Source organism: Drosophila montana, unplaced genomic scaffold (genome assembly GCF_035044405.1).
Source record: "Drosophila montana isolate Dmon_TW-CO22-7 unplaced genomic scaffold, ASM3504440v1 contig_3617_1, whole genome shotgun sequence".
Lineage (NCBI taxonomy): Eukaryota > Metazoa > Arthropoda > Insecta > Diptera > Drosophilidae > Drosophila > Drosophila montana.
Genome location: NW_026998502.1, coordinates 350,992 through 375,629, shown reverse-complemented (window position 1 = coordinate 375,629; position 24,638 = coordinate 350,992). Strand labels below are relative to the sequence as shown.

The following is a 24,638-nucleotide window of genomic DNA, read 5'->3' as shown; positions in this document are numbered from 1 at the left end:
GAGATATTACAAAAAATCATCAGAAAAGGTTGACTTTACAAACGAATCGGTTTTTGGTCAACCACTTTTTTTAACCCATCGATTTTTAAAATGTTTGAATGCAGATTGATAGTAGGGATCCCTACGAATTCAAAAAGGTATAACATTTCAAAATCGGACAGTATTTACTCGAGATATTCAATAAAAATCATCAAAAAAGTTTTGTTTTTCGAACCGACCGCGAATTTGAGAAAAAACTCGATGCCATTTTGTTGATTTTGGCCAAAATTTAGATTTTTATTTTTTTGATGCCAATCGATAGTACTGATCCTTACGAGTCCAAAATGGTATAAAATTCCCAAATCGGACAGTATTTGGCCGAGATATTACAAAAAATCATAAGAAAAGGTTGACTTTACAAACGAATCGGCTTTTGGTCAACCACTTTTTTTAACCCATCGATTTTTAAAATGTTTGAATGCAGATTGATAGTAGGGATCCCTACGAATTCAAAAAGGTATAACATTTCAAAAAAACGTGATGTAACCCCTTGCCATTTTGTTGATTTTGGCCAAAATTTAGATTTTTATTTTTTTGATGCCAATCGATAGTACTGATCCTTACGAGTCCAAAATGGTATAAAATTGCCAAATCGGACAGTATTTGGCCGAGATATTACAAAAAACCATCAGAAAAGGTTGACTTTACAAACGAATCGGTTTTTGGTCAACCACTTTTTTTAACCCATCGATTTTTAAAATGTTTGAATGCAGATTGATAGTAGGGATCCCTACGAATTCAAAAAGGTATAACGTTTCAAAATTTACAAACGAATCGGTTTTTGGTCAACCACTTTTTTTAACCCATCGATTTTTAAAATGTTTGAATGCAGATTGATAGTAGGGATCCCTACGAATTCAAAAAGGTATAACATTTCAAAATCGGACAGTATTTACCCGAGATATTCAATAAAAATCATCAAAAAAGTTTTGTTTTTCGAAACGACCCCGAATTTGAGAAAAAACGTGATGTAACCCCTTGCCATTTTGTTGATTTTGGCAAAAATTTAGATTTTTATTTTTTTGATGCCAATCGATAGTACTGATCCTTACGAGTCCAAAATAGTATACAATTCCCAAATCGGACAGTATTTGGCCGAGATATTACAAAAAATCATCAGAAAAGGTTGACTTTACAAACGAATCGGTTTTTGGTCAACCACTTTTTTTAACCCATCGATTTTTAAAATGTTTGAATGTAGATTGATAGTAGGGATCCCTACGAATTCAAAAAGGTATAACATTTCAAAATCGGACAGTATTTACTCGAGATATTCAATAAAAATCATCAAAAAAGTTTTGTTTTTCGAACCGATCCCGAATTTGAGAAAAAACGTGATGTAACCCCTTGCCATTTTGTTGATTTTGGCAAAAATTTAGATTTTTATTTTTTGATGCCAATCGATAGTACTGATCCTTACGAGTCCAAAATAGTATACAATTCCCAAATCGGACAGTATTTGGCCGAGATATTACAAAAAATCATCAGAAAAGGTTGACTTTACAAACGAATCGGTTTTTGGTCAACCACTTTTTTTAACCCATGGATTTTTAAAATGTTTGAATGTAGATTGATAGTAGGGATCCCTACGAATTCAAAAAGGTATAACATTTCAAAATCGGACAGTATTTACTCGAGATATTCAATAAAAATCATCAAAAAAGTTTTGTTTTTCGAACCGACCCCGAATTTGAGAAAAAACGTGATGTAACCCCTTGCCATTTTGTTGATTTTGGCCAAAATTTAGATTTTTATTTTTTTGATGCCAATCGATAGTACTGATCCTTACGAGTCCAAAATGGTATAAAATTGCCAAATCGGACAGTATTTGGCCGAGATATTACAAAAAACCATCAGAAAAGGTTGACTTTACAAACGAATCGGTTTTTGGTCAACCACTTTTTTTAACCCATCGATTTTTAAAATGTTTGAATGCAGATTGATAGTAGGGATCCCTACGAATTCAAAAAGGTATAACGTTTTAAAATTTACAAACGAATCGGTTTTTGGTCAACCACTTTTTTTAACCCATCGATTTTTAAAATGTTTGAATGCAGATTGATAGTAGGGATCCCTACGAATTCAAAAAGGTATAACATTTCAAAATCGGACAGTATTTACTCGAGATATTCAATAAAAATCATCAAAATAGTTTTGTTTTTCGAACCGACCCCGAATTTGAGAAAAAACGTGATGTAACCCCTTGCCATTTGCTTGATTTTGGCCAAAATTTAGATTTTTATTTTTTTGATGCCAATCGATAGTACTGATCCTTACGAGTCCAAAATGGTATAAAATTCCCAAATCGGACAGTATTTTGCCGAAATATTAAAAAAAATCATCAAAAAGGTTGACTTTACAAACGAATCGGTTTTTGGTCAACCACTTTTTTTAACCCATCGATTTTTAAAATGTTTGAATGCAGATTGATAGTAGGGATCCCAACGAATTCAAAAAGGTATAACATTTCAAAATCGGACAGTATTTACCCGAGATATTCAATAAAAATCATCAAAAAAGTTTTGCTTTTCGAACCGACCCCGAATTTGAGAAAAAACGTGATGTAACCCCTTGCCATTTTGTTGATTTTGGCCAAAATTTAGATTTTTATTTTTTTGATGCCAATCGATAGTACTGATCCTTACGAGTCCAAAATGGTATACAATTCACAAATCGGACAGTATTTGGCCGAGATATTACAAAAAACCATCAGAAAAGGTTGACTTTACAAACGAATCGGTTTTTGGTCAACCACTTTTTTTAACCCATCGATTTTTAAAATGTTTGAATGCAGATTGATAGTAGGGATCCCTACGAATTCAAAAAGGTATAACATTTCAAAATCGGACAGTATTTACTCGAGATATTCAATAAAAATCATCAAAAAAGTTTTGTTTTTCGAACCGACCCCGAATTTGAGAAAAAACGTGATGTAACCCCTTGCCATTTTGTTGATTTTGGCCAAAATTTAGATTTTTATTTTTTTGATGCCAATCGATAGTACTGATCCTTACGAGTCCAAAATGGTATAAAATTCCCAAATCGGACAGTATTTGGCCGAAATATTAAAAAAAATCATCAAAAAAGGTTGACTTTACAAACGAATCGGTTTTTGGTCAACCACTTTTTTTAACCCATCGATTTTTAAAATGTTTGAATGCAGATTGATAGTAGGGATCCCTACGAATTCAAAAAGGTATAACATTTCAAAATCGGACAGTATTTACCCGAGATATTCAATAAAAATCATCAAAAAAGTTTTGATTTTCGAACCGACCGCAAAAATTCCCAAATCGGACAGTATTTGGCCGAAATATTACAAAAAATCATCAAAACAGGTTGACTTTACAAACGAATCGGCTTTTGGTCAACCACTTTTTTTAACCCATCGATTTTTTAAAAGTTTGAATGCAGATTGATAGTAGGGATCCCTACGAATTCAAAAAGGTATAACATTTCAAAATCGGACAGTATTTACTCGAGATATTCAATAAAAATCATCAAAAAAGTTTTGTTTTTCGAACCGACCGCGAATTTGAGAAAAAACTCGATGCCATTTTGTTGATTTTGGCCAAAATTTAGATTTTTATTTTTTTGATGCCAATCGATAGTACTGATCCTTACGAGTCCAAAATGGTATAAAATTCCCAAATCGGACAGTATTTGGCCGAGATATTACAAAAAATCATAAGAAAAGGTTGACTTTACAAACGAATCGGCTTTTGGTCAACCACTTTTTTTAACCCATCGATTTTTAAAATGTTTGAATGCAGATTGATAGTAGGGATCCCTACGAATTCAAAAAGGTATAACATTTCAAAATCAGACAGTATTTACCCGTGATATTCAATAAAAATCATCAAAAAAGTTTTGTTTTTCGAACCGACCCCGAATTTGAGAAAAAACGTGATGTAACCTCTTGCCATTTTGTTGATTTTGGCCAAAATTTAGATTTTTATTTTTTTGATGCCAATCGATAGTACTGATCCTTACGAGTCCAAAATGGTATAAAATTTCCAAATGGGACAGTATTTGGCCGAAATAATCAAAAAAAGTTATCAAAAAAGTTAAAAATTAACGATAAACGATCCGTTCTTTGCAAAAAACTTCAATTTTGTCCTTGGATTTTTGATTTGATGCCAATTGATAAGTTGCTTGGATTCAATTTTATTTGAGAAGCAATTAAAAGCAATTCAACAAAATGACAGCCTCTGTTTTTGGTCATACCAAATGCATCTAAGATTACTTTTTCAAACTAACCCACCCCTAATCCTAGCCTAGCCCTCACCCTTTTTGCCTTTCACGGCAGGCGACAGCCCGTGTTCACGACCCCGTTAACACCTCTCTCGCAAACATCGCACACACACACACACTCAGAAGAGGCAAAAACACGGAATGGGTGAGGCACAACAAACATAAAAAATCCTCCAAGCTTTTTGCCCTTTTAATTTAAATGTGCTGAACATTTTGTGGGCGTGGCGATGGGCGGTTTTGGGTATGCCGATGCCAGAGTAAATATAGAAATCGATTAAAGCTTAAAGTTCGACGCGGCAACCTTCATGATTAAAATCCAAATAATGATTTTCACTTGATTAACTATGATAAGAATTTGGTATTGGATTTATGATTTTATATAGATCTTTATTATAATTGAACCAACTCATGAACTATCTTTTTTGTCACCACATAAAGTACATTTGTCACATACCATAAGTACATTTGACGCCATGTGAGAGAAACATTTTAGCCATAAAATTTGCCACGTTGGCCATGTTGGCCATTCCCAGCATAGTTGAGGCTGTGTGCGGAGCAAGCAGGAAAAAGCAGGCACTAAGTGATGTCATTATTTGATGTCGACCTTTAATTATGCAATTTCTGTGTGTTTCATGTTTTGTCTCGTTTATTGTTTGGCAGATTATCGGGCCTGGAGAATGGCCTGCTGGGTCTGAGCTCGCGCAATAATGCCGTCATGTGGTCTCGTTCCGTGACGGAAATTGAGAATGTTGACATCGTGTGCTTTGGCCATCTGATCTATGAAATGTGCACCGGTCAGGAAATGACCACACCGAAACCGTCCATGCGGGTGCTCGAAATGGAGTTGCAGCATTATCCACAAATTGGCCAGGTAACGGGCCACAACTGACGACCGTCTCTACGAAATGTTTGCTGACACCATTTCCATTTTGTAGGTTCTGGAAATATTAGGCCTTATCTTTGAGCCGCCCAGCGGCGTATGCCCCTCCGTCGAGGACCTAGTCCTATGCGATCTATTCCGTAGCATCGATTTACGCGAGCTGCGCGGCCCGTGCTTCAGTGTGAGTAGCTGGTTAAAAAAACTTTATCTTAATATCCGCCCATAATAACGCTCAATTTACACCTCATTTAGACAATCAAGCCGAGCCTCAGCCGATCCACGTTAAATTTGCTGCACGCCGTAAAGAAGCGGCAATGCGCCTCGCTGGGCAGCTCCTTCAGCGCGGCGAGTTCTCCGTGCACGCCCCCCTCGACGCCGCATGATCGACGCACTGGGTAAGTGTCCATGGAGACTAGAGATTCGTGCCACTAACACATAGCCATGCAGCTCACCGACAAACACACTCACACACACACACCCACACACACACACACACACACACACCCGCGCACACAGGCTAATACATATTCGAATCTCAGCGTACACACATTCACGTACTGTTACAGCTGCCAGCAAAAGGCCATTTGTTAAGTGGAGGACTTTTCTGGCCCATAAAGATCTATGTTGGGTCTAGTGATATAGAGATATAGAGATAGATCCAACCAGCTTAAAAAATTCTTAACTAAAGTCTTTTCAACATTTCTTAAAACTTGCATGATATTAAGAAATATATATTTATTTAATAAAGTATTATCTTTAATATATGTGTAGTTAACAATGCAGGCTTTTTTTTATTTCCCGTTAAATTTATTTAAAATGAGCGTTAGAAACTGCTTATGGGATATTTAACAAATAGATAAATTGTCACAAAATATAACCTATTGTTTTTATGTAGACTCGGGATGGGTACGTTTTTAGTAGACTTTGTTCCTGGAAATGAATAGGTGCATTTCAAGCTAATAAAAGATAACACAATGTCACATTCACACACGCACACACAGACAAGTACTGCAAAATGCACACAAAATGAGTGTGCAGCATAAAATTGTGTGTTGCAAAACGAAACAAGAAAAAAGGTAAACAGTGGAGAAACTGCATAACGCAAAATGAGAGCATAAGCAAAAAATGGCGTCATGAACTTGATGTGTGAATGTGTGTGTGTATTCGTATAGTTATGTGTGTGTATATGTGTACATGTATCTCACCCAAGCACCTGTCCGTTTGTCTGTGTGCCTTAGTGTGCGTGCCTGCGGTAATTATGGTAATGTTCTGGCCGAGATCCCTGCTCTCACTGCTACACCGCCCGCTCGCCCCCGGGCTGCCTCTCTGTCTGCGCCTGTTGTCAGAGTATTAAGTGCTTGAAAATTATGCATACAAGACGAGAATGTAATTAAGTAATATGGAGAAGGTAGAAGGGAGAAGGAAGAAAGAGGAAGGGAGAGTGTAGAATGGAGGTAGCAAAGGCAACAACTATATATTAAATGCCCAATACACATCGTTGCTCATGTATATTTTAAGCATATATATATTTCTCTCAGTGTAAATTTATTTTTTGCTGCCAAATAAAAAAACCGCATGTCTTATACATATATATTAACTTATATACATACATATATGTAAGTAGAGGAATTTTTTAAAACTAAAGTTTTTTGTATGCAATGTTTACTCTCTCTTTCTCTCTACAACTAAAACCAAATCAACCAAAAACCAATGTTTATAATCCATCTGAATAAATAAAAAAAACCTACTTTATATATATATGTCTTAGTGTTGCGAGCCGAACAATCAAACTGAACCAGTTGCAGTTACACAAGCCCCATCTTTACATAAATACATACAGATCAGCTCTTGAATGTCTATCAACTTTTGTTTTTGTCTATTTAACATACGTGTGTGTTTTATTTATGATTTACAAATTGTTGCATTTCTGCATTTGTTTATTTACATAACCCGTTCGAACCAACTACAGTTGTCCGCCTGCGCCCTATGAAGTCTTTCGTATGTACTAAACCAACCAATCAATCAATCAATCAATCAACCAACCAACCAACCAACCAACCAACCAGTCTATCAACCAAGATGCAAACAAAACAAACGAATATCAAATTTAAAAAAGTTCACAACAAAAATCACTCACAACAATACAATTACCACAATTACAAAGTGTAAGACCAAATGGCAAATGAAATGAATACCTGAATAAAACATAATAAAAAAACCTAAATAAATGCTGACAGCGCAATTTGTATCAATCACAACAATTTTTGTACTCAACTGCAATTTTTTGTACCCCCCAAAAACCAAACAAAAATCTTTCCCAAAAATGGAAGAAAAACCGAAATACAAACAAATTGTTGTTGTTGTTGGGTTAAGAAAAAAAATATATAAAAGTGGTAAGTGGCAAATTTTTGTGTACGCTTAAACCAACAGCGGCATCAACATCCCCCCCCCCCTCAACACCCCCCTCACTCCACCTAAATGCACGGCGCCTAGCTAGAAAGCCACGCCCATTTTTTAGCAAAACTTCAATTTGGCATATGTCAAATGGGACCAAAAATACATCCAGCAACAACTATTTTTGTAGAGAATCGACATTTTCCACCTGCTATAATTGTTTTTTTGGTTTTTCGCTTAAATGTTATAAATAAATAATTTCCGTGTGTAAATAACTGTTGTTGTCTAAAATATTTATTTGTACGGATATAGTTTATAATTGTTGTTCTAACTGCTTTCAAATAAATATTGCATGCACATTTGTATCACAATAAAAAGCAAATTGTTTCGGCCTGCCGAATATTAGATACCCTTGCAGAAATAATGTAGATAATCTGTTGATATCATTTTAAAAATCTACCCACATAGCTAAGATGGGAATTTTAACCTAACGATAATAGTCCGATTATTTACAAACTTTCTGGTCAAAAAAGTGAGCCATTGCAAGTTATCTGTTTGGATAGATAAAAAGTATGTTTAGATAAAAAGTATTCTACTAATTATGCACTTGGTAGTTGATACTTTTCTTGTTACCCTCCAAAGTATCTTATTTTAGCTAATAACATGCAATAATATTATATACTATATATTAATATACAAAATTAAGATATCCCTCATATATAGAATGTGTATTATTTTTAGTTAACCAATTGTTAAAGGCAAAACTTTCCGCAGAGACTCCGAGTTAATACTCTTTGTTCTTTTGCTAATACATTTTTAGAGCTGAGTACAATATGTACACTATTGCAATTTTTGAACTGTAGAGATTTTTGTACTTAAAATAAACAGCATTAGGTTTGCTAGAGTTCGATTTCATCCCATCAAATTTTACTTCACTTAGCAATGCAATGCACATAACACAGCACATATCGAATATTTGTATAACAAACAAAAAAAAGATCTTTTTGTGGCTTTTAAAGTGTAAGATAATTATGGCTTATGCTAAGGAGAATGGGAATGCTCAATAGGTGGAGATATCTAAAAGCTAGCGAATTCTTTTTACGATATAGTTATCCGATATTAATAGATATAGTTCGTAACTAAGAAACTAAGATTTGTCTGGATATCTTGACAAACAAAAAAGTTTTTCATATAAGAACTTTATTTCTAAAGAATTATTTCAATGGCAGCGATACGATATAGTGTTCCGGTCCCGCAATATATAGACGGACCTATGCAAAGTTGCATGACGATATCCTTAAAAATTAGAGGATAGTCTCCACAGAAACAAACGGACGGACATGACTATATCGACACGGATTTGGTAACTGATTAAGTAAATTATAAATTAAGTAAATAAAAAACAAAAATCGACCTAACACCAAGATAACCAAGATGTAGGCAACCTATTAGAAAAAATCAAGCTTTAAAGTCACATTATTCAACAATTGTTAACGAATAGTTCAGGAATTTATACTAAAGGATAGAGTATACGCTAGTCCCACTTTAAAGTCCCACTATTGTACAATTCCTAATGAATAGTTTAAGTAGTTATAGTAAAGGATAGAGTATACGCTAGTTGAAGATTCAAAGCAAATATAATCATTCTGAGCATAGCTCAGGTTTCCTAATTAGATTCAAGGCGAACAAAGCACGTGCCTAACCAGCAAGTTATTATTGATGCGCTTCAACTGCAGCACGATGGCAGATGCCCACGCCCACGCCCACACTCACCCATACACAGACACACTGACACACAGATACAGACAGACACACACAGCTATAGTAAAAACAATAGCACCAGGTGATGCCAGAAGCAGCGTAACCTGCATCACTCCAAGCTGAAATCCATAGCTATGTCGCCTTTCATGTCGTATATCGCATTCTGATTGTTGTTCTCGCCTCGCACAGCATCAGCCGAACAATGGACTCATTTGACATATCAAGCGAGGAGGAGGAGGCGGAGGAGGAGGGACTGCTCGAGGAGATTGTGGTGGGCGGCAGCAGCGTCTGTCAGATGAAGAGCCTGCAGCGACTGCAGCGTAACCAGAACTGCGACTCCGCCTCGTCCTCGTTTACACGCACCCAGCACAGGCAACAGTATGCGCCGACGGAGTCGCCCATTCACTACTGCGACCATGCGGTGCTCTACTCGGATGACAACAGCAACAGCCACAATGCCCAGGAGCAGCCCACAATTCACTGCAGCTCCAGCAGTCAAAGCAATCTGAATGTGCTGCTCGCCGAGGGCGGCGTCGATTACGAGCAGGCCGAGCGCGGGGAGGAGCAAGCAGATGATGCGGTGGCCAGTGGCTCGGGTGGAGCACAACGCTTGCATGCCTCGTCGGCCTCGTCGGCGGCGGCCTCCTTCAATCATCAGCTGACGGCGGACATGTGCAACTACAAGAACTCGAAGAGTCGTCGTTTGGAGTATTCGCTCAAGTGTCTGAAATATGGACGCAGTAATCCGTCGCAGGACTCGGCATTTGGTTCGCTTACCGATAACGATTTGTCCATTGGCTCGTCGAGCATACGCCTGAACAGTTTCCAATCGATCTCTTCGCCCATTGACGAGGGCGTCGAGGATGTCATCATAGCGACGACAACGGGCGGCAAGGAGACCTGCCTGGAACTGGCCACCATACCGCGCAGCATGGTCTCGCAGGACTCGGCCATCTCGTCGCCCTGTCGCGAGAGCTCGCCCAGCAATTTTCTGCACATTGACGACGCCATGTCCGGCACGGGCTCGACCTCATCCGGTTCCGGCTGCGCCTCGCTGGGCAACATGCGACCGCAGCACTTTCCCGTGTCGCTGTCCCCCAAGATTCTGGTGACGGCGACCAGCAACTCGAGCAACTCCTCGCTAGCCTCGAGCAGCACAGCTCAGCCGCAGCTCCAGCAGCAGCAACAGCAGCAGCAGCAGTTCGATCCGCCCAAGATTCTCGTCAATGATCAGAATTCGATTTACACCACGTCGCCTTCGAAGCGCTCCAGCATGATTGAGGTGTTCTCGCAGAAATATCGGGTCAGCTCCTTTGAGGACATGTCGCCGAAGCGCTCCGGCTCCGGCTCCGTCTCCGGCTCGGACAAGCAGTATCTGAAGAACGTCAACCGGCTGGCCTTTCGCTCGCTGGAGGAGGAGCGCCGCATCGATAACGCCTTCCTGCCCATGGCGGATCGCACGCACTCGGACAATCGCGTCAACATGCAGAGCGAGAAGTACAAGAAGCTGACGCACGCCTCGTTCCGCATCAGCAAGACGGCGTCAACGGATCAATCGCCCAGCCATCATCCATCCTGCAGCATGGAGCTGCAACGCACGGGCAGCGCCAGCGGCAGCCAGCGTCAGACGCTCTGGCGGGACAGCAAGTTCTATCGCAAGAATCGGATTGCCAAGAGCAACGATTCGCTGCTGGAGCACTCGCCGAATCACTCCAATCACTCGACGCACTCGGCCCGGCTCTCGCCCAGCTCGCTGCGGGACAATCACTACGAGAGCAGCTGCTGCTCCTCCACCCAGGGCAGTCGCCGGTCGCTCAGCGGCAGCCAGCAGATGTTGAGCGTAACCACGAGCTTCTGTGGCACGAGGCACGGGGTGCGACGCTATTGCAGCTCCAAGAGCGAGGATCTGGGTGAGTCCTCGGACTATTTGCGTGTAATGGACGCACGTAAATCGTACTCGGAACGGCATTTGGTGCGTCTCAAGCAGACGGCCATCAACAATACGCACAGCGGCAGCGAGGACGAACTGAGCTTCAACGATGACAATAATCCTTCATCATCGTCATCCGCATTTGCAGCAGCCAGCAGCAACCAGGGACAACAGCAGCAGCTGCAGCCGCCGGCACGCGGCGGCAAGCTGAGCTGGAGCAGCTGCTCCATTAACCACCTGAAGACGACCAATATCAAGACCACTTCGCTGGCCACGCTCACCTGCCAAACGAATTTAAGCTCCAACTTTCCCTCCGCCCAGGCGCCAGCAACTGCCAGCAACTATCGCACACCATCCAAGTCCCTGGATCAGGCTCTCAACGTCAGCAGCGGCAGCGGCAGCACGAGCAACAGCACGAGCAACAGCAGCAGCGGCAACAGCGCCGCCGCCGAGGACAACAGTTCCGTGGATGAGTCGCCCTCGAGGCGAACCCTGAGCGGTGCCGAGCTGTCGCGCATCTTTGTCATGGACATGGACGATGCGCCGGGCAGCAGCTGCAGCGAGGAGAAGACGCCGCTGCTCGACAGCGTCGAGATGTCACCGATTAGCCCAACCGAGCCGCAATCTGACCTGGACAAGCTATAAGAGATTGAGAGATATAATTAAGAGATGACATGAAAAATATCCTTTTTTTTTCTTAGAGAGTGTGACGTCACAATATCGGCTTGGGCTTTGCTTGCATACCTTTTGAATTGAGCGTGAGAGAGAAATGATCGTAAGCCATGTTTTTTTTGTACGAGCGCAAGATATTGTGCCGTCACAATGGCTCTCTCTATCGTGCCGTAAAGTACCCACACACACAGACATGCTATAAGTCGTGATTGAGAGAGCTGACATGAAAAAACGGGATTTTATTTGAGTGTGTGACGTCACAACATCGGCTTGGGCTTTGCTTGCATATATTTTAAATTGAGCATTCGTGAGAATAATGATCGTGAATTATGTTTTTTTTTTGTTATACAAGCGCACGATTTTGTGACGTCACGATGGCCATGAAGTACTCACACACAGACACGTATTAAGCAGCCAAAATGCAAAGCATGTGATAAAATATGTATGTACATAGCAATGAAATCGAAAAGGGAACCATAAAATCAATGAGTTTTAAGTTTAAAATGGCTGACTCGTTACGAGTAAAATGTTAAGGGAGAATATATGTGTGTGTGTGTGTGTTTAAAGCGGAATGACACTTGCAATTTGAAAATCGGTTACTTCTTGCTTGCTTCTTTGGTACACGTTGGTACAGTTTCGGTGCTTTCTCAACACTGTTTCGATAATGGCGCAGCAATTTGAATGTTGTCGTTGTCCCAATCAAATTTTTGGCCAACAATCGTGGGGCTGCTCTCGCCTTTGCCCAAATCCACACTTAAAGCTTTCTTCTGGTAACAATAATATTTTCTTTATATCTATTGTATTTTACGCTTATTGTGTACAAGTGTTCAAAGCGCTTTTACTGCAAATAAGTCTATACTGATGCTTTTCAACTCTCTAGACTGCTAATAAAAAATAAATAAAAAGCAACATCAACAATGTGAGCATCAATTACAATTTTAGCTAACAAACTTTTGAGTAAAACGTTTTCGAACGCAAAATTATACACAATTATTTGTAGCCATCTACACAGCTAAGACTTAAGCTTACGCAGCGAGTATTGCAAATATTTTACTGTAGCTTAAAATTGTTTTAAAGTCCAGCAAATAAAATACAAATAAAATAGAGTGTTAAATCAATAAAAAAAAAACAATTTAAAATTAAATGGATCACATTCGAAATACAAACTTAATAACAAGTATATCTAGAGTATAACAAGGCCAAAACCGATTTAAATTAAATATTTATATAGATTAAATACAACTAAATTCAATTTAGTATAAAATTAAAAGCAAATTACAATTCAAATGTTTTAGCAGGGGCTTTACCTTCAGTTACGATGGATCACATGTAGAACAGGAAGAGTATACGACAGAAAGTAATCAAAACACAAGAGTTCAAAGAAATAATCCATTACCAATAAAAAAAATATAACAAAATGTTTTCAATAACTAAATGTTTATGTTTATGTTAATATATAACTAAAGACAGGAAAGTATCAAAGCACTTAAATATTGAAAACAAATAAAATAATAACTAAGAAGTCAATGAAACGCTGCTAGACAGAAATTAAAAAAATCGTGGAAAATACTCGTGTATTCTTAAATATAAGAAAGATTACGAAACCTACAATAAAAATGCAATCAAATTTACAAAACTTACATATATCAGAAAGCACACAAGCAAAATGAGAAAATTATATATACAATATGTACAAGAGAAAATAATAACTATAAACTATATATTTAGACGCACGCACCTAGCGAGACGCACTTTCATGGAAGGTCCCCCCTCCCCACCCTCCCCAGGATAATCAAGTTCTAGTCGAAGAACTTGAACAGAGCACATAGTTCCACATTCAAAACTACATACATATTGAAAGTACAGTTTTTGGTTTGTTATAATGCGATTACATGACATAAGTAAAAACTTTTGTTTCAGTTTTAATATACTACTTATATTACAATGTTTGTGTACATTTATTTAATAAGTATGGCAAAGTTAAAATATTTTTGTGTACGTATCCTTATTAAATATAGAGCCCTATTTATGCGCAGGTATAAACGGGCCGAACAAAAAAACATCAACCCAATACAATTTTTAAAGCTAACAATATATAAACTTATTTATAGAATCAGTGATATTAAGTGAATATTTTTATGATTTTAAGTTTTGAATAAAGAACATAAGTCTAGAAATCCTATTTAAACCAATTGCGTTTTTATTTGACCGTCTGCTTTAACAGGAACTGAAAACGCTTCAATAAATAATTACGCACATAAATTGCTATTCAAATTTTGCAACGTTCATTGGCGCATTCAATTTGGCGCCCATTTGGCGATTTACAACACTTATTTGTTCCCCATATCGATGTATCGATAGGCTATCGCGAATATCGATAGGCTATCAGTGCGCTGAAATATATCGACCAGTCGCCACATCAGCTGTTCATATTCGATTACTCGATAACAAGCTAACAAGTAAACCAAATAGTTGCAAAAAAGCCGCTCATCTTTAATCCACTTGGATTTGGCAGTTTTCGCAAAAATAAATCCCAAATAAAAATGGTAACTTTTAAGCCAAAGTTTCTGAAACCAGAAACGGATGATGCCATTGCCGATGCCGGCGGCGGGCAGGAGCCGCAGGGTTCTGCCTTTGTCTTCAACGCGAATCACAATCTCGGTCTGGTCGAGCAGCGCGAGCGCTTGCCCATCCGTAAGTACCGCGACCAGATTCTCTACTGCCTGGAGAACCATCAGGTGGTCATACTGGTGGGTGAGACGGGCAGCGGCAAGAGCACCCAGGTGCCGCAGTACCTGTACGAATGGGGCTGGCACAGCAAGGGAATGATCGGAGTCACGGAGCCGCGCCGCGTGTCCACCGTGACGCTGGCCAACCGCGTGGCCCAGGAGCGTGGCGAACTGGTCGGCGATACGGTCGGCTATGTGGTGCGCTTTCAAGAGCGCATCTCCAGCGAGACGCACATCAAATTCATGACGGAGGGCATCCTATTGCGCGAGCTGCTGGCCGATCCCCTGCTGACCCAATACGGCGTCATCATTGTGGATGAGGCGCACGAGCGCAACATGCTCACGGACATGGTGCTGGGCCTGCTGAAGAAGATTCTGCGCAAGCGCAGCAAATTGAAGTTGATTATCTCCTCGGCCACCATCGATGCGAGCTTCTTTAGCGAGTTCTTCAGCTGGCCAGGCGCAGGCCGATCCGATCATCCCATCAGCGTGAAGCTGAGCATCGAGGGACGCATGCATGCCGTCAGCCATTTCTACCTGAACGAGCCCTGCGCGGACTATGTGCGCGAAACGGTGGAGACCGTTTGGAAGCTGCATCAGAAGGAGCCGCCCGGCGACATCTTGGCCTTCTTGACCGGACAGGAGGAGGTGCTGGAGGCGCTGGACCTGCTGCGCGAGTACATAGCCAGCGCGGAAACAGCCAATCTCAAGGTGCTGCCCATGTACGGCAGCATGACGAGCAGCGACCAGCTGGCGGTGTTCTTTACGCCGCCGAAGGGCGTGCGCAAAGTGGTGCTGGCCACCAACATAGCGGAGACCTCCATCACGATACCGGGCATCGTGTACGTCATCGACTGCGGCTACGTGAAGGTCAAGGCGTACAATCCGGCGACCTGCAGCGACAGCCTCGTCGTCGTGCCTGTCAGCAAAGCCTCGGCCGTGCAGCGTGCGGGTCGCGCGGGTCGCGTGCGTCCGGGCAAGGTGTATCGGCTGTACACGAAGCAGGACTACGATGCCTTGGCGCCACGTCAGCCGCCAGAGATGCGCCGCAGCGAGATGAGCGGCGCCGTGCTGCAGCTGAAGGCGCTGGGCATTGGCAACATTTTGCGCTTTGATTTCCCATCGCCGCCGCCTGCCAAAAATCTGCTGTCCGCCCTGGAGACGCTGTACGCCCTGGATGCCATCGATGAGCAGGGTCAGCTGACCAGGCCGGTTGGCTTCCTACTTGCCGAATTGCCCTTCAGCGCCATGCTGTCCAAGATGTTGTATGTGTCCGGGCAAATGGGCTGCGCCGAGGAAATCATCACAATTATAGCCATGCTCCAGGTGCAGTCGGTCTTCTCACGTCCAGCGTCGGCGGCAGCCCAGCAGAGCGGACGCATTGCGCATCGCCACTTCGAGGTGGCCGAAGGCGATCTCATTACGCTGCTCAATATACACAGCGCCTTTGTGGAGGAGGGCATGACCAAGGAGTTCTGCGGCCAATATTATCTCATCTATCGCAATCTGAAGCGTGCCTGCGAGCTGCGCGAGCAACTCTTGACGCTGGCCCGCAAAAAGTACGGCATAGCCATCTTCTCGTGCAAGGGCGATGTGGAGATGCTGTGCAAGTGCATCACCGCCGGCTTCTTCACGCAGGTCGCCTACCTGCATCACTCGGGCGTCTACAGGCAGATCAGCAGCGGCACCGAGCTGGCCATACATCCCAACTCCACGCTCTACACCCTGCCCCAGGCGCAGTACGTCGTCTACGGCGAGCTGCTCCAAACGACCAAACTCTTCATGAACCATGTGACGGTCATCAAGAAGGAATGGCTAACGGAACTGGCGCCTCACTACTACCAGCAGACCACAGTGAGGGACTAGCAGCGGGTAACAATCGAAATCAAATGATATTTAATGCTTAACAGAATAATAATAATTAAGGCTGGAACTCTATTCTTATTGCTAGCCGGCGGCGACGCGTCCGCGACCCTGGAAGAGCATCATGGACTCGGGACCGCGGATGACGCGCGACATCAGCTCCCAGCACATTTTGGCGGGCAGCAAACTGCAAGTTTAAAGATTATTCAGATTGGACAGAGATTATATGATTATATGGAGATTTACCACTTGAGCGGCGTCAGCAGGCGGATGGAGTTGGGCAGAACGCACCAGACCTCGTTGCGACGCACGGCGCCTTCGATGCGATCGGCCACGTATTGCGGCTCCAGCATGGGCACCATGCGCGGCTTCACGCCCGAGAACATGCCCGTGTTGATGTAATAGGGACAAATAAGACTCATCTGTATCTGGTCGTAGCCGTGCGCCTTCAGGTCCGTCAACAGGCTCTCGTGGAAGCCAATGCACGCGTATTTAGTCGCAGCATAATCGCTGCATCCGTAGGTGCCCAGCATGCCGGTTACGGAGCCCACTGTGACAATGTGACCACGATTCTGTCGCATCATGTGCGGCAGGAAGGCCTTCGCTGTCCAGTAGTGCGAGATGATGTTGATGTTGTACGTGTTCTGGATGACGCGATCGTGCAGCTCCCAGAAGGGCTTGCAGCACACGATGCCCGCATTGTTGATCAAGATATCCACATGGCCGACATCCTCGACGACCTGCGCCGCACGCTGATAGATCTGTTCCCGATCCGATATGTCCACCACATAGCCCTTGCAATTGTTAAAGCCATGCTTGGCCAACAGATCGACTGTCGTCTTGATGGCTGTCAACCAAGAGTTACGGTTAGCTAATCAATTTGTATGTGTAGAGCAGAGCTTTCTCCGGGCGAGTTCCTTAACCCGCCCAGCTGCTAATTGCCAGCGCTGACGTGCTCGCAAGCACTTAGCTGTACAGCGTTAATTAGCCAAGCCAGAGCATAGCGAAACTCACCTTCTTGATTGATGTCCCAGATGACAATGCGCGCCTCCAGTCTGGCAAAGTTGAGCGCTATCAAACGTCCCACTCCGCCGCCCCCGCCAGTTATGAGCACCACCTGGCCCGATATGTTCTGTTCAAAAGTGGAGGAAAATATAAGTGAAAGTTAAACTGAATAAACAAAAAAGATTTCAATATTATCAATGTTAATACGAATTGTATACATAAATATACACATATAAAAAAATGCGTGTCACATAAATAGTCTTAATAAGCATTTATTAAATTATATGTAGATTAAGTAAAAACCATTGAGTAATAAATAGATAATAAATATATTTATTACTCAATGAGTAAAAACATTTTAATGTGACATTATCTACTTTTATCTGTAGCTATGTTTCTTGCTTTGCATATGTATCTGAAAGATACACGAATATTTAATGTGCAGCAAACGTTTTGCATATTTTATGGACGGTTGAGCAAGTCAAGAGCGTGTATTGCAACATGAAGATGTCCAACTATAATTTCAAATTGATTTTGCAAGCAGTTGCCATTTCAACATATGTGCATATATTCAAATATATATAAATATATATATATATTACAACAATAGTTAGTCAAAGGCCCTCAAGCGCATATATTTTTATACTCTAGCAAGATTGTATATTATTTTACTTGATTTTCTTTTGTGGTTGTGCTTTGTGTCTGTTGATTACCGACTTGCGCCAGCAACAACAACAAAAACAATGACTTAGAAAATGGCTATGCATGCGAAAAACCAGTTTCCACAAACTAATTGAAAAATTTGTTAAGAAAAGCGTCTGACTTTCAATTAAAAATTATATTTAATGGAACTGTATATTCTTCGGCTTGGCTGGCACGTCTTCAGCTCAATGGCACATGCCCCAATTGAAAAACAAAAAAAAAAACGCCTCCAACAAATAACCGAAGAGCCCAAAAACAATCATAAATATTTGCGGAGTCGTATTATAAGTGACGTCCACGAATGCCAAAATAAAGGCCCCAAAAGACAAACACAAAACTGTGCAAATAAATAAAGACGAGTTCATTCATAGACCAAAAACGAAAAAAAAAACGCGCCAGCGTGTGAATATGATTTTTTTTATATACATACATATATATAGATATTTTTTTCAATATTTTGGTAATGCCAGCGGAAAGCGTTGAAGTATGTCCAAACAAAGCCACCGTTTTGTTTAGGATCTTGTTGAGTCTGTCAAAATTGAGTTTACGACTGTTGCAAATGAAAGATGTAAAAATGGAAAACAAAGCAAAACAATTTGGAAAGTTCATAAAAATGCCGGCGCTACAATGCATACAATTTTGATGGATTAATACGAATTGGGGAAAAAGTAGAGCTCGCTATATTGAAAAACTGTTTTGCAGATATTGCTTTAAATAAAATAATTATTTTGTTGGAAAAACTTGTTGAAGACTCAAATATCAGATATTGCTTCAAATAATTGTTTAATTTTATTTTAATCATTTAATTAAGCAAGTAATTGTAGCAAGTAATTAAAATGGCATTTAACAATCTTCATAAAGTGTTTGCTTAATTTACTTGCTACTAATTAGTTTTTGTGATATATTTGGGTTTTTTTTAAACGAAACAGAAAACACTTCCAAATGAACTGTCATTTATTAAGGGTTAGGTAGCTTTTGTCAAAAAAAGAAAACAATAAACTATGCAGCGGCTAATTAAAGTTTATGAGTATGAAGTTCAACTCCGTTGAGTTAGAGAAAAAACATTAATTTATAGCTGCTGCAAGTCAAGGAGTCAAATAAAACAAGCTGCTTATTATTTAATTATGCAAATTCCATTTACTTTTTTTTTGGTTTTCGTATTTTCCTTACCTTCAACTTTCTAAAGCGCTGCGGCAATATTGTATAATAAAGCGATTCCAATATATAAAAAATAGATTTAATTGTGAACACAATTAAGTCCAAGAAAAATTGACAAAAAGCAGCCAAAGGCTTATCCATGTGCAGCAGGCCGGCAGGCGTGGGATTGTTCATGTTGCTAAAAAATTTGATCGATGCGTCTGGTTGGCTTCTATTGAACCCTAAGACAAGGGCCTTGTAATTAATAAACTTGCTGCCAAGCACGCGTAGAGTTAGTTTCGTATGCGAAATGCGTTTTTAACGGATTCCAGACACAATACAAAATTGTCGGCTTATAGCTTTTATTTGCAGCTAGTGGGCCAAGCACTTTGCATTTTAATGATCAGGTAGATATTCCGCCACGAATTCAAATGAAACTCATTTGAAATTTCTCTACGCTGTCTTTTGTTGCCGTTTTATTATTACTATTTTATTTCTTTTATTTGCGGAGGCGCGCGCTACGTTTATTAAAATTCGCTGGCTTTGTATCTTTCTTTTTTTTTTCTCGTTGTTTTTTGTAGTTTTATTTTGCTGGCCACGTTTGCGTCCGCGCCGTCCGTTTATGCTGAAGTCAAAATACAAACTGAAACCCAGCGTCTAGCGCCTGGAATCTTGTCTCATGCCTCAGCTGAGCTCTGTCGCTCTTTCTACTTTTATTTTATTTATTTGAGGGCAGCCGCTGGAGATCCGCTGCAAGATTCACAAAATAGTCGTGTCGTGACCGTAGCGGAAATGTCAGCCAAACAACAGCGTCTATCACTTTCTTAACTTGGCTAGTTGAACAGCTGCTTTAAGTTCGGTAACTTTGTAAGCCGAAGAAGTATTCAGAACCTGTTTGATAGTTCATTTTACTATCACAAAGCTTAACATAATCTAATGCGACTAGACTTCTCTTCCTTATAGTTCATCTTTTGATGTTGTACATATTTATGTTGTGTTGTACTTATTTGTGTGGTCTTTTATGATATTGTTATTATATTTATATGAATATTAATTAAGAGGTTTACAAATATTTGGTTTTAACACTCTATATACGTGCACTATCTAAACTATCTATTTAAAGTTGTTTAAAATCATAGCATGCTTTTAGGCACAATATAAAGTATCTTAAAAATGTATTTCAAAAAGTATCTTCTTGTATATTAAGACAGGTCCGCGGTTCGAATGCCGCGAACACCAAGCAATTTTTTAATCAATAAATTTGCTTTTAGTTATTTTTAAAATAAAATAATAAATACTGTAATCTTAAAATAAAATAATAAATACTGTAATCTTGAAATTTTATTTGTAATTCAATGAATTTTAGCTCATTTTAAAATGTATTTCAAAATTTCTAAGGCTTTTCATTTTAACAGCAACAAATACTTTTGTTACCTGCATTACTTGGTGCACACACTGCGCAGTGCTCATGCGAAACCCACCCCTGTTTGTTATTTGCCGTTGCTGCTGCTTCGTCTTATAATTCCCAAGTGTTTGTTTCGCGGGTGCTGAGTATAAATAGAAGCATTGCTGGTTGGTATGTTGGAAGTGTCTTCTGTGATTGTTCTCTGTGCATTGATCGATATATAGATGCCCGGCTCATCTGTTTATCAGATCTGCTCAGTGCCGACCCTCCGTCACACTTTGTTTCCCAGTAATTCTGCCTGGCATTGATGTGGCAACAGGTTTCGATTGGCTTTCCGCTGCCTTTGCTACCGACGACGGGTCGAATAGCAACAGACGCACGGTTATGCATCAGCCAAACCCACCGCCCAACCTTCGCCTCGCGCGTATTTCAGTCGCTTTTGAGATTGATGATGCGTATAGGTAACGGGTTGGGCGGGGGGCGCTTATGTTGAAGCCAACAACAGTTGCCCAAGTCAGCCATTTTCAAAATTTCTTGGTTAAGTAACTTTGTAGCTTAGCTTCGGATTTTCGTAATAAATTTGCTGTTCAGAACACTTCCATGTACGCGGCATTGCCGAGCAATTTGCCCATTCTTTTGCAAAAACAAATTATTTTACTAGTAGGATAGGATACCAACTAATTACTTTAATGGGACATTTCACTTTGGACTAGCTATTCGCTTCTTGATCGGCATGCATCCATTTCTCAGCGATTGTTTCGGAAGTATAACGAGCCATAGCAGCAAAGCTGCGCTCGTTGTATAATAATGCACTGTGGTCAAGAACTGGCCAATTCCATAGTCTTCGGCTATGAGGGCCAAGGTGCTGCGCTTAATCGACCCGGATGGAACTCTCGAAATAGCGGTATTCTTTTGAGGTAGCTCTGCCTCGAGGTCAGTCTGGAAGTTCTCGATCTCCCAGCGTTCTATATTCTTCAGATAGTGCTTTAGTTCGCAACGTTTGCTGAAATTGACCTTTGTGAAAATGTAAAGCTGTCTGAGGCAAGCACGTGGCACTTACCTCTGACGGTCCCGAAGCCTTCGTTCGAGGCTCTCAACCGTTAGGCGCATATTATATAAGACCTCGTTTTTTTGCTCCAACTCGTGAATGTAGGATTCCTCTCGCCTTCCAAATTCGGCCTCCATGTTGCGCATGTTTATGGACAGCATCTCCTTCTCGCGTGCCAATTGATGCACATTGCTCTGCTCCTCGGAGAGCTTCAGCTGCAAGTTGCGCTGTTCCATCAACGCACCCAAAAGATCATCTTTGCATTTGCCCACCTTTCTTTCCAATTCCAAGTGCTGCAAAGGAAAACATGTTAAAGGATAAGGATAAATCGTGTCAAGTCAAACACACCTCCTGTCGGCTGAAGCTGAGCTCCTGTTCCAACTGATCCTTGTCGGCCTTCAAGCTGCGCACAGATGAGGTTAGCTTCTCGCAGGAGCTGCGCACCTCGTTGATGCTTAATGTGGACTTCTTTAACTCCAGCTGGAGTTCCTTGCAGCGCTTCTGCTCCACGCGCATCAATGTGTTTGAGACATGCAGCTCGTTCTTGGAGTGCATGGACTGAAAGGGCAATATATATTATATGTATATATAGATTGGAATTTTGAATCCCACTTACCTTCCTCTGGAGGCGATCCACCACCTGCTGCAGCCGGCGCACATCGGCGCGTCTCTGCCGCCAGGCGTGCAACATGACCGAGGTGAAGATCTTCATGCTCGCAATTCTGTCCATGTCCCGGCTGGGGCTCCATGACACCGACTGCTGCTCCACTATGCTCTCGGACGTGACCAGCACCTGCGTACCAACCGTGCTCCATGAGGCGTCCACATGGCACTGGGCCGGACGCAGCGCAGCGGAGTCAGTGCTCGGGTTGGGTTCATGGGTATAGGAGAACTTTGAGTTATTCTCTGGGCCCAGATGTACCATATCCATGTTAGCAATAAACTAGCTTAAACACAAAAATATTTTATGTATAACTGCAATTTTCAAGACAGCTAAGGCGAACCTCAAAAATATTAACTAATTAGTCAAGTATTAAAAAATGTTGTAAAAATATTAAAAACAAAAATTGAAAAACTTAAATGAATTTTTATGCCTACACTAAATTTGTTCTGTAGGTTGAGAAGCTTGATTCGATGTACACTTGGATATATATATATATATATACATATATGAAAAGTGTCTTGATTAAATCGTTTGAATATTATGTTATATAATTGCCCTGCAGTAGTATTTCACAAGAATTTCGTAGAATCGACAAAAGTCCTTGCATGTTAACTGGCAAATTGCACGCACACTTCCAAGAGGCGGAGATTCCGGCCACTAAGCCCAGCTGGGGTCTATCCGACTTCGGCATGGCCTTTCCTTTTCAACAGTCTGAAAGTTTAAATGGAAATGTGCAAAAGAAAAATCTGTTAAATATGCATATTGCATATTGTTAAATATATTCGAAAATTGTTTTCTTTTTCGATGACGCAATTTCTTACAAAAAAATATTCCAATTGCATTTCATTTAAAACAGAATTCTTTTCCAATTTATTTCAGCTTAGTGTAATTAAACTTTTGCTATAATATCTTGCTAACAATCAGCTTGGCGCAACTTTTACAAGGTCCTTCACCGCATTTTCACCTTCACATTGAACACCTTTACTTTGTATGGTTAGTTACCCTAGTCGGGCTGCCTCAAGGACACGTGTCGCAGGAAGTTCAAAGAGCTTAAACAGCACAACAACAACAACAACGAAAACCATAGCAGCAAAATCAATATGTCGTGTATATAAGGTAATATGGCGGCTCCTTACATGCCCAGCACGTGTCGGCTTTACGGGAACCCTACCCTAGTCTCAGCCCAGTCAGCCCCTTCGTGAAAAACCTGCTCGCCAGGTAAACACTGGACAGGTATCGCGTGATTTTACCGACAAACGTTTTCCAATTGGCTGTTGACTACTTGCCGTTGGCATTAGCAGCTGAGTCAGGTGAAGCAGGTGGCGTATGTTTGATCGATGACTGGCCCAAAGGACCCGGGAGCCATTAGCCGGGACAACAATTGTTCTTGTTGTCGCTGTTTTCCCTCGAAATTCTGTTGGTATTTTATTTGTTGTGAAATTTCACGATTGACATAATTTCTATTTATTTGGAGTTTAGCTCATACGCGCTTGGCTGGGGAAATTTGGGTGCTTCAGATACCGTTGCATAGGTCGCGTGTGTAGGAAATTCTTTGGGAATTGCCAACTTCTGAATAGTGATAAGGGACTTTTTTTTGGGTGCTTTAGATACCGTTGTATAGGTCGCGTGTTCTATAACATATGTAGATAAGTAAGTCGAATAGTGGGAAATTGATTGGGAATTGCCAGCATAAATGCGAAATAGTGATAGGGGATATTTTTTGAAATAATTAAATTTCTCGGAATTGTGTGGAATGAACAATGTTGTGTATGTAAATTTACAAAGATACAGATTTCTGATTCAATAAATTATTTAGAAAAAGTACAAGTTTCTTATTCGAAACTTTATCTCTTCACTTTGGGTAATTTTCATGCTCGTTGCATGAATCAGCAAGGCATGAATTTTCGCAACTGATGAGTTCCATGGAAAAAGGCATCCTGAATGTCAGAGTTCATGCGGAAAGTGAAAGTCAATTTACGACATAGGCATGCTGCAGGGCGCATGTGAGTCATGGCGCCTTCGACTATGGTTAATGCCATAACAAATGCCAGCGAATGATGATATCCTTTTCCAGGAATTGTGGCCTGAATCAGTCGATGTTGTCGCAGACAAACAAGCGGCAACAGCGGGTGCCAACCATGCTACCCATGCCACC

The 24,638-nt window shown here is 41.0% G+C and overlaps 4 protein-coding genes across 5 annotated transcripts; 2 read left to right on the top strand and 2 right to left on the bottom strand.

Moving 5' to 3' along the window:
- Window positions 1-4,953: 4,953 nt before the first annotated feature.
- Window positions 4,954-12,097, top strand: LOC135435435 (uncharacterized; the record flags this gene model as incomplete). The annotated part of the gene is made up of 4 exons (XM_064692488.1): window positions 4,954-5,164; window positions 5,229-5,354; window positions 5,426-5,568; window positions 9,518-12,097. Coding segments are annotated over 4 exons (2,866 nt in total), but the record flags the coding sequence as incomplete, so codon positions are not given.
- Window positions 12,098-14,385: 2,288 nt separating this feature from the next.
- Window positions 14,386-17,783, top strand: LOC135435433 (probable ATP-dependent RNA helicase DHX35). Its single transcript, XM_064692486.1, has 2 exons — window positions 14,386-16,531; window positions 16,611-17,783. Exon 1 carries the CDS (start codon window positions 14,474-14,476, stop codon window positions 16,523-16,525), a length of 2,052 nt encoding a protein of 683 aa, XP_064548556.1. The 5' UTR covers window positions 14,386-14,473; the 3' UTR covers window positions 16,526-16,531; window positions 16,611-17,783.
- Window positions 16,567-19,805, bottom strand: LOC135435434 (short-chain dehydrogenase/reductase family 16C member 6). Its single transcript, XM_064692487.1, has 4 exons — window positions 19,400-19,805; window positions 17,537-17,654; window positions 16,769-17,369; window positions 16,567-16,709 (listed from the first exon to the last, which is right to left on the bottom strand). Exons 1-4 carry the CDS (start codon window positions 19,559-19,561, stop codon window positions 16,607-16,609), a joined length of 984 nt encoding a protein of 327 aa, XP_064548557.1. The 5' UTR covers window positions 19,562-19,805; the 3' UTR covers window positions 16,567-16,606.
- Window positions 19,806-21,437: 1,632 nt separating this feature from the next.
- On the bottom strand, window positions 21,438-22,757 carry LOC135435444 (centrosomal protein of 128 kDa). 2 transcript variants are annotated; one of them, XM_064692503.1, is made up of 4 exons: window positions 22,436-22,757; window positions 22,168-22,377; window positions 21,832-22,112; window positions 21,438-21,774 (listed from the first exon to the last, which is right to left on the bottom strand). In XM_064692503.1, the coding sequence occupies exons 1-4, from the start codon at window positions 22,748-22,750 to the stop codon at window positions 21,471-21,473; spliced, it is 1,110 nt and encodes a 369-aa protein (XP_064548573.1). In that variant the 5' UTR covers window positions 22,751-22,757; the 3' UTR covers window positions 21,438-21,470. The 2 variants fall into 2 exon arrangements, with proteins under 2 accessions (XP_064548573.1, XP_064548574.1); XM_064692504.1 differs by having other exon boundaries at window positions 21,623-21,785.
- Between the last annotated feature and the right edge of the window lie 1,881 nt (window positions 22,758-24,638).

Bases quoted from the DNA above. Each gene is read 5' to 3' on its own strand.
- LOC135435433 (XM_064692486.1), top strand. From the start codon at position 14,474: ATGGTAACTTTTAAGCCAAAGTTTCTGAAACCAGAAACGGATGATGCC.
- LOC135435434 (XM_064692487.1), bottom strand. From the start codon at position 19,561: ATGAACAATCCCACGCCTGCCGGCCTGCTGCACATGGATAAGCCTTTG. The intron at 17,370-17,536 runs GTGAGTTTCGCT...CTTGGTTGACAG, and splicing joins CTGGGACATCAATCAAGAAG to CCATCAAGACGACAGTCGAT. The intron at 16,710-16,768 runs GTAAATCTCCAT...TTAAACTTGCAG, and splicing joins CTGCTGACGCCGCTCAAGTG to TTTGCTGCCCGCCAAAATGT.
- LOC135435444 (XM_064692503.1), bottom strand. From the start codon at position 22,750: ATGGATATGGTACATCTGGGCCCAGAGAATAACTCAAAGTTCTCCTAT. The intron at 22,378-22,435 runs GTAAGTGGGATT...TTGCCCTTTCAG, and splicing joins TGGATCGCCTCCAGAGGAAG to TCCATGCACTCCAAGAACGA. The intron at 21,775-21,831 runs GTAAGTGCCACG...GGTCAATTTCAG, and splicing joins AGGCTTCGGGACCGTCAGAG to CAAACGTTGCGAACTAAAGC.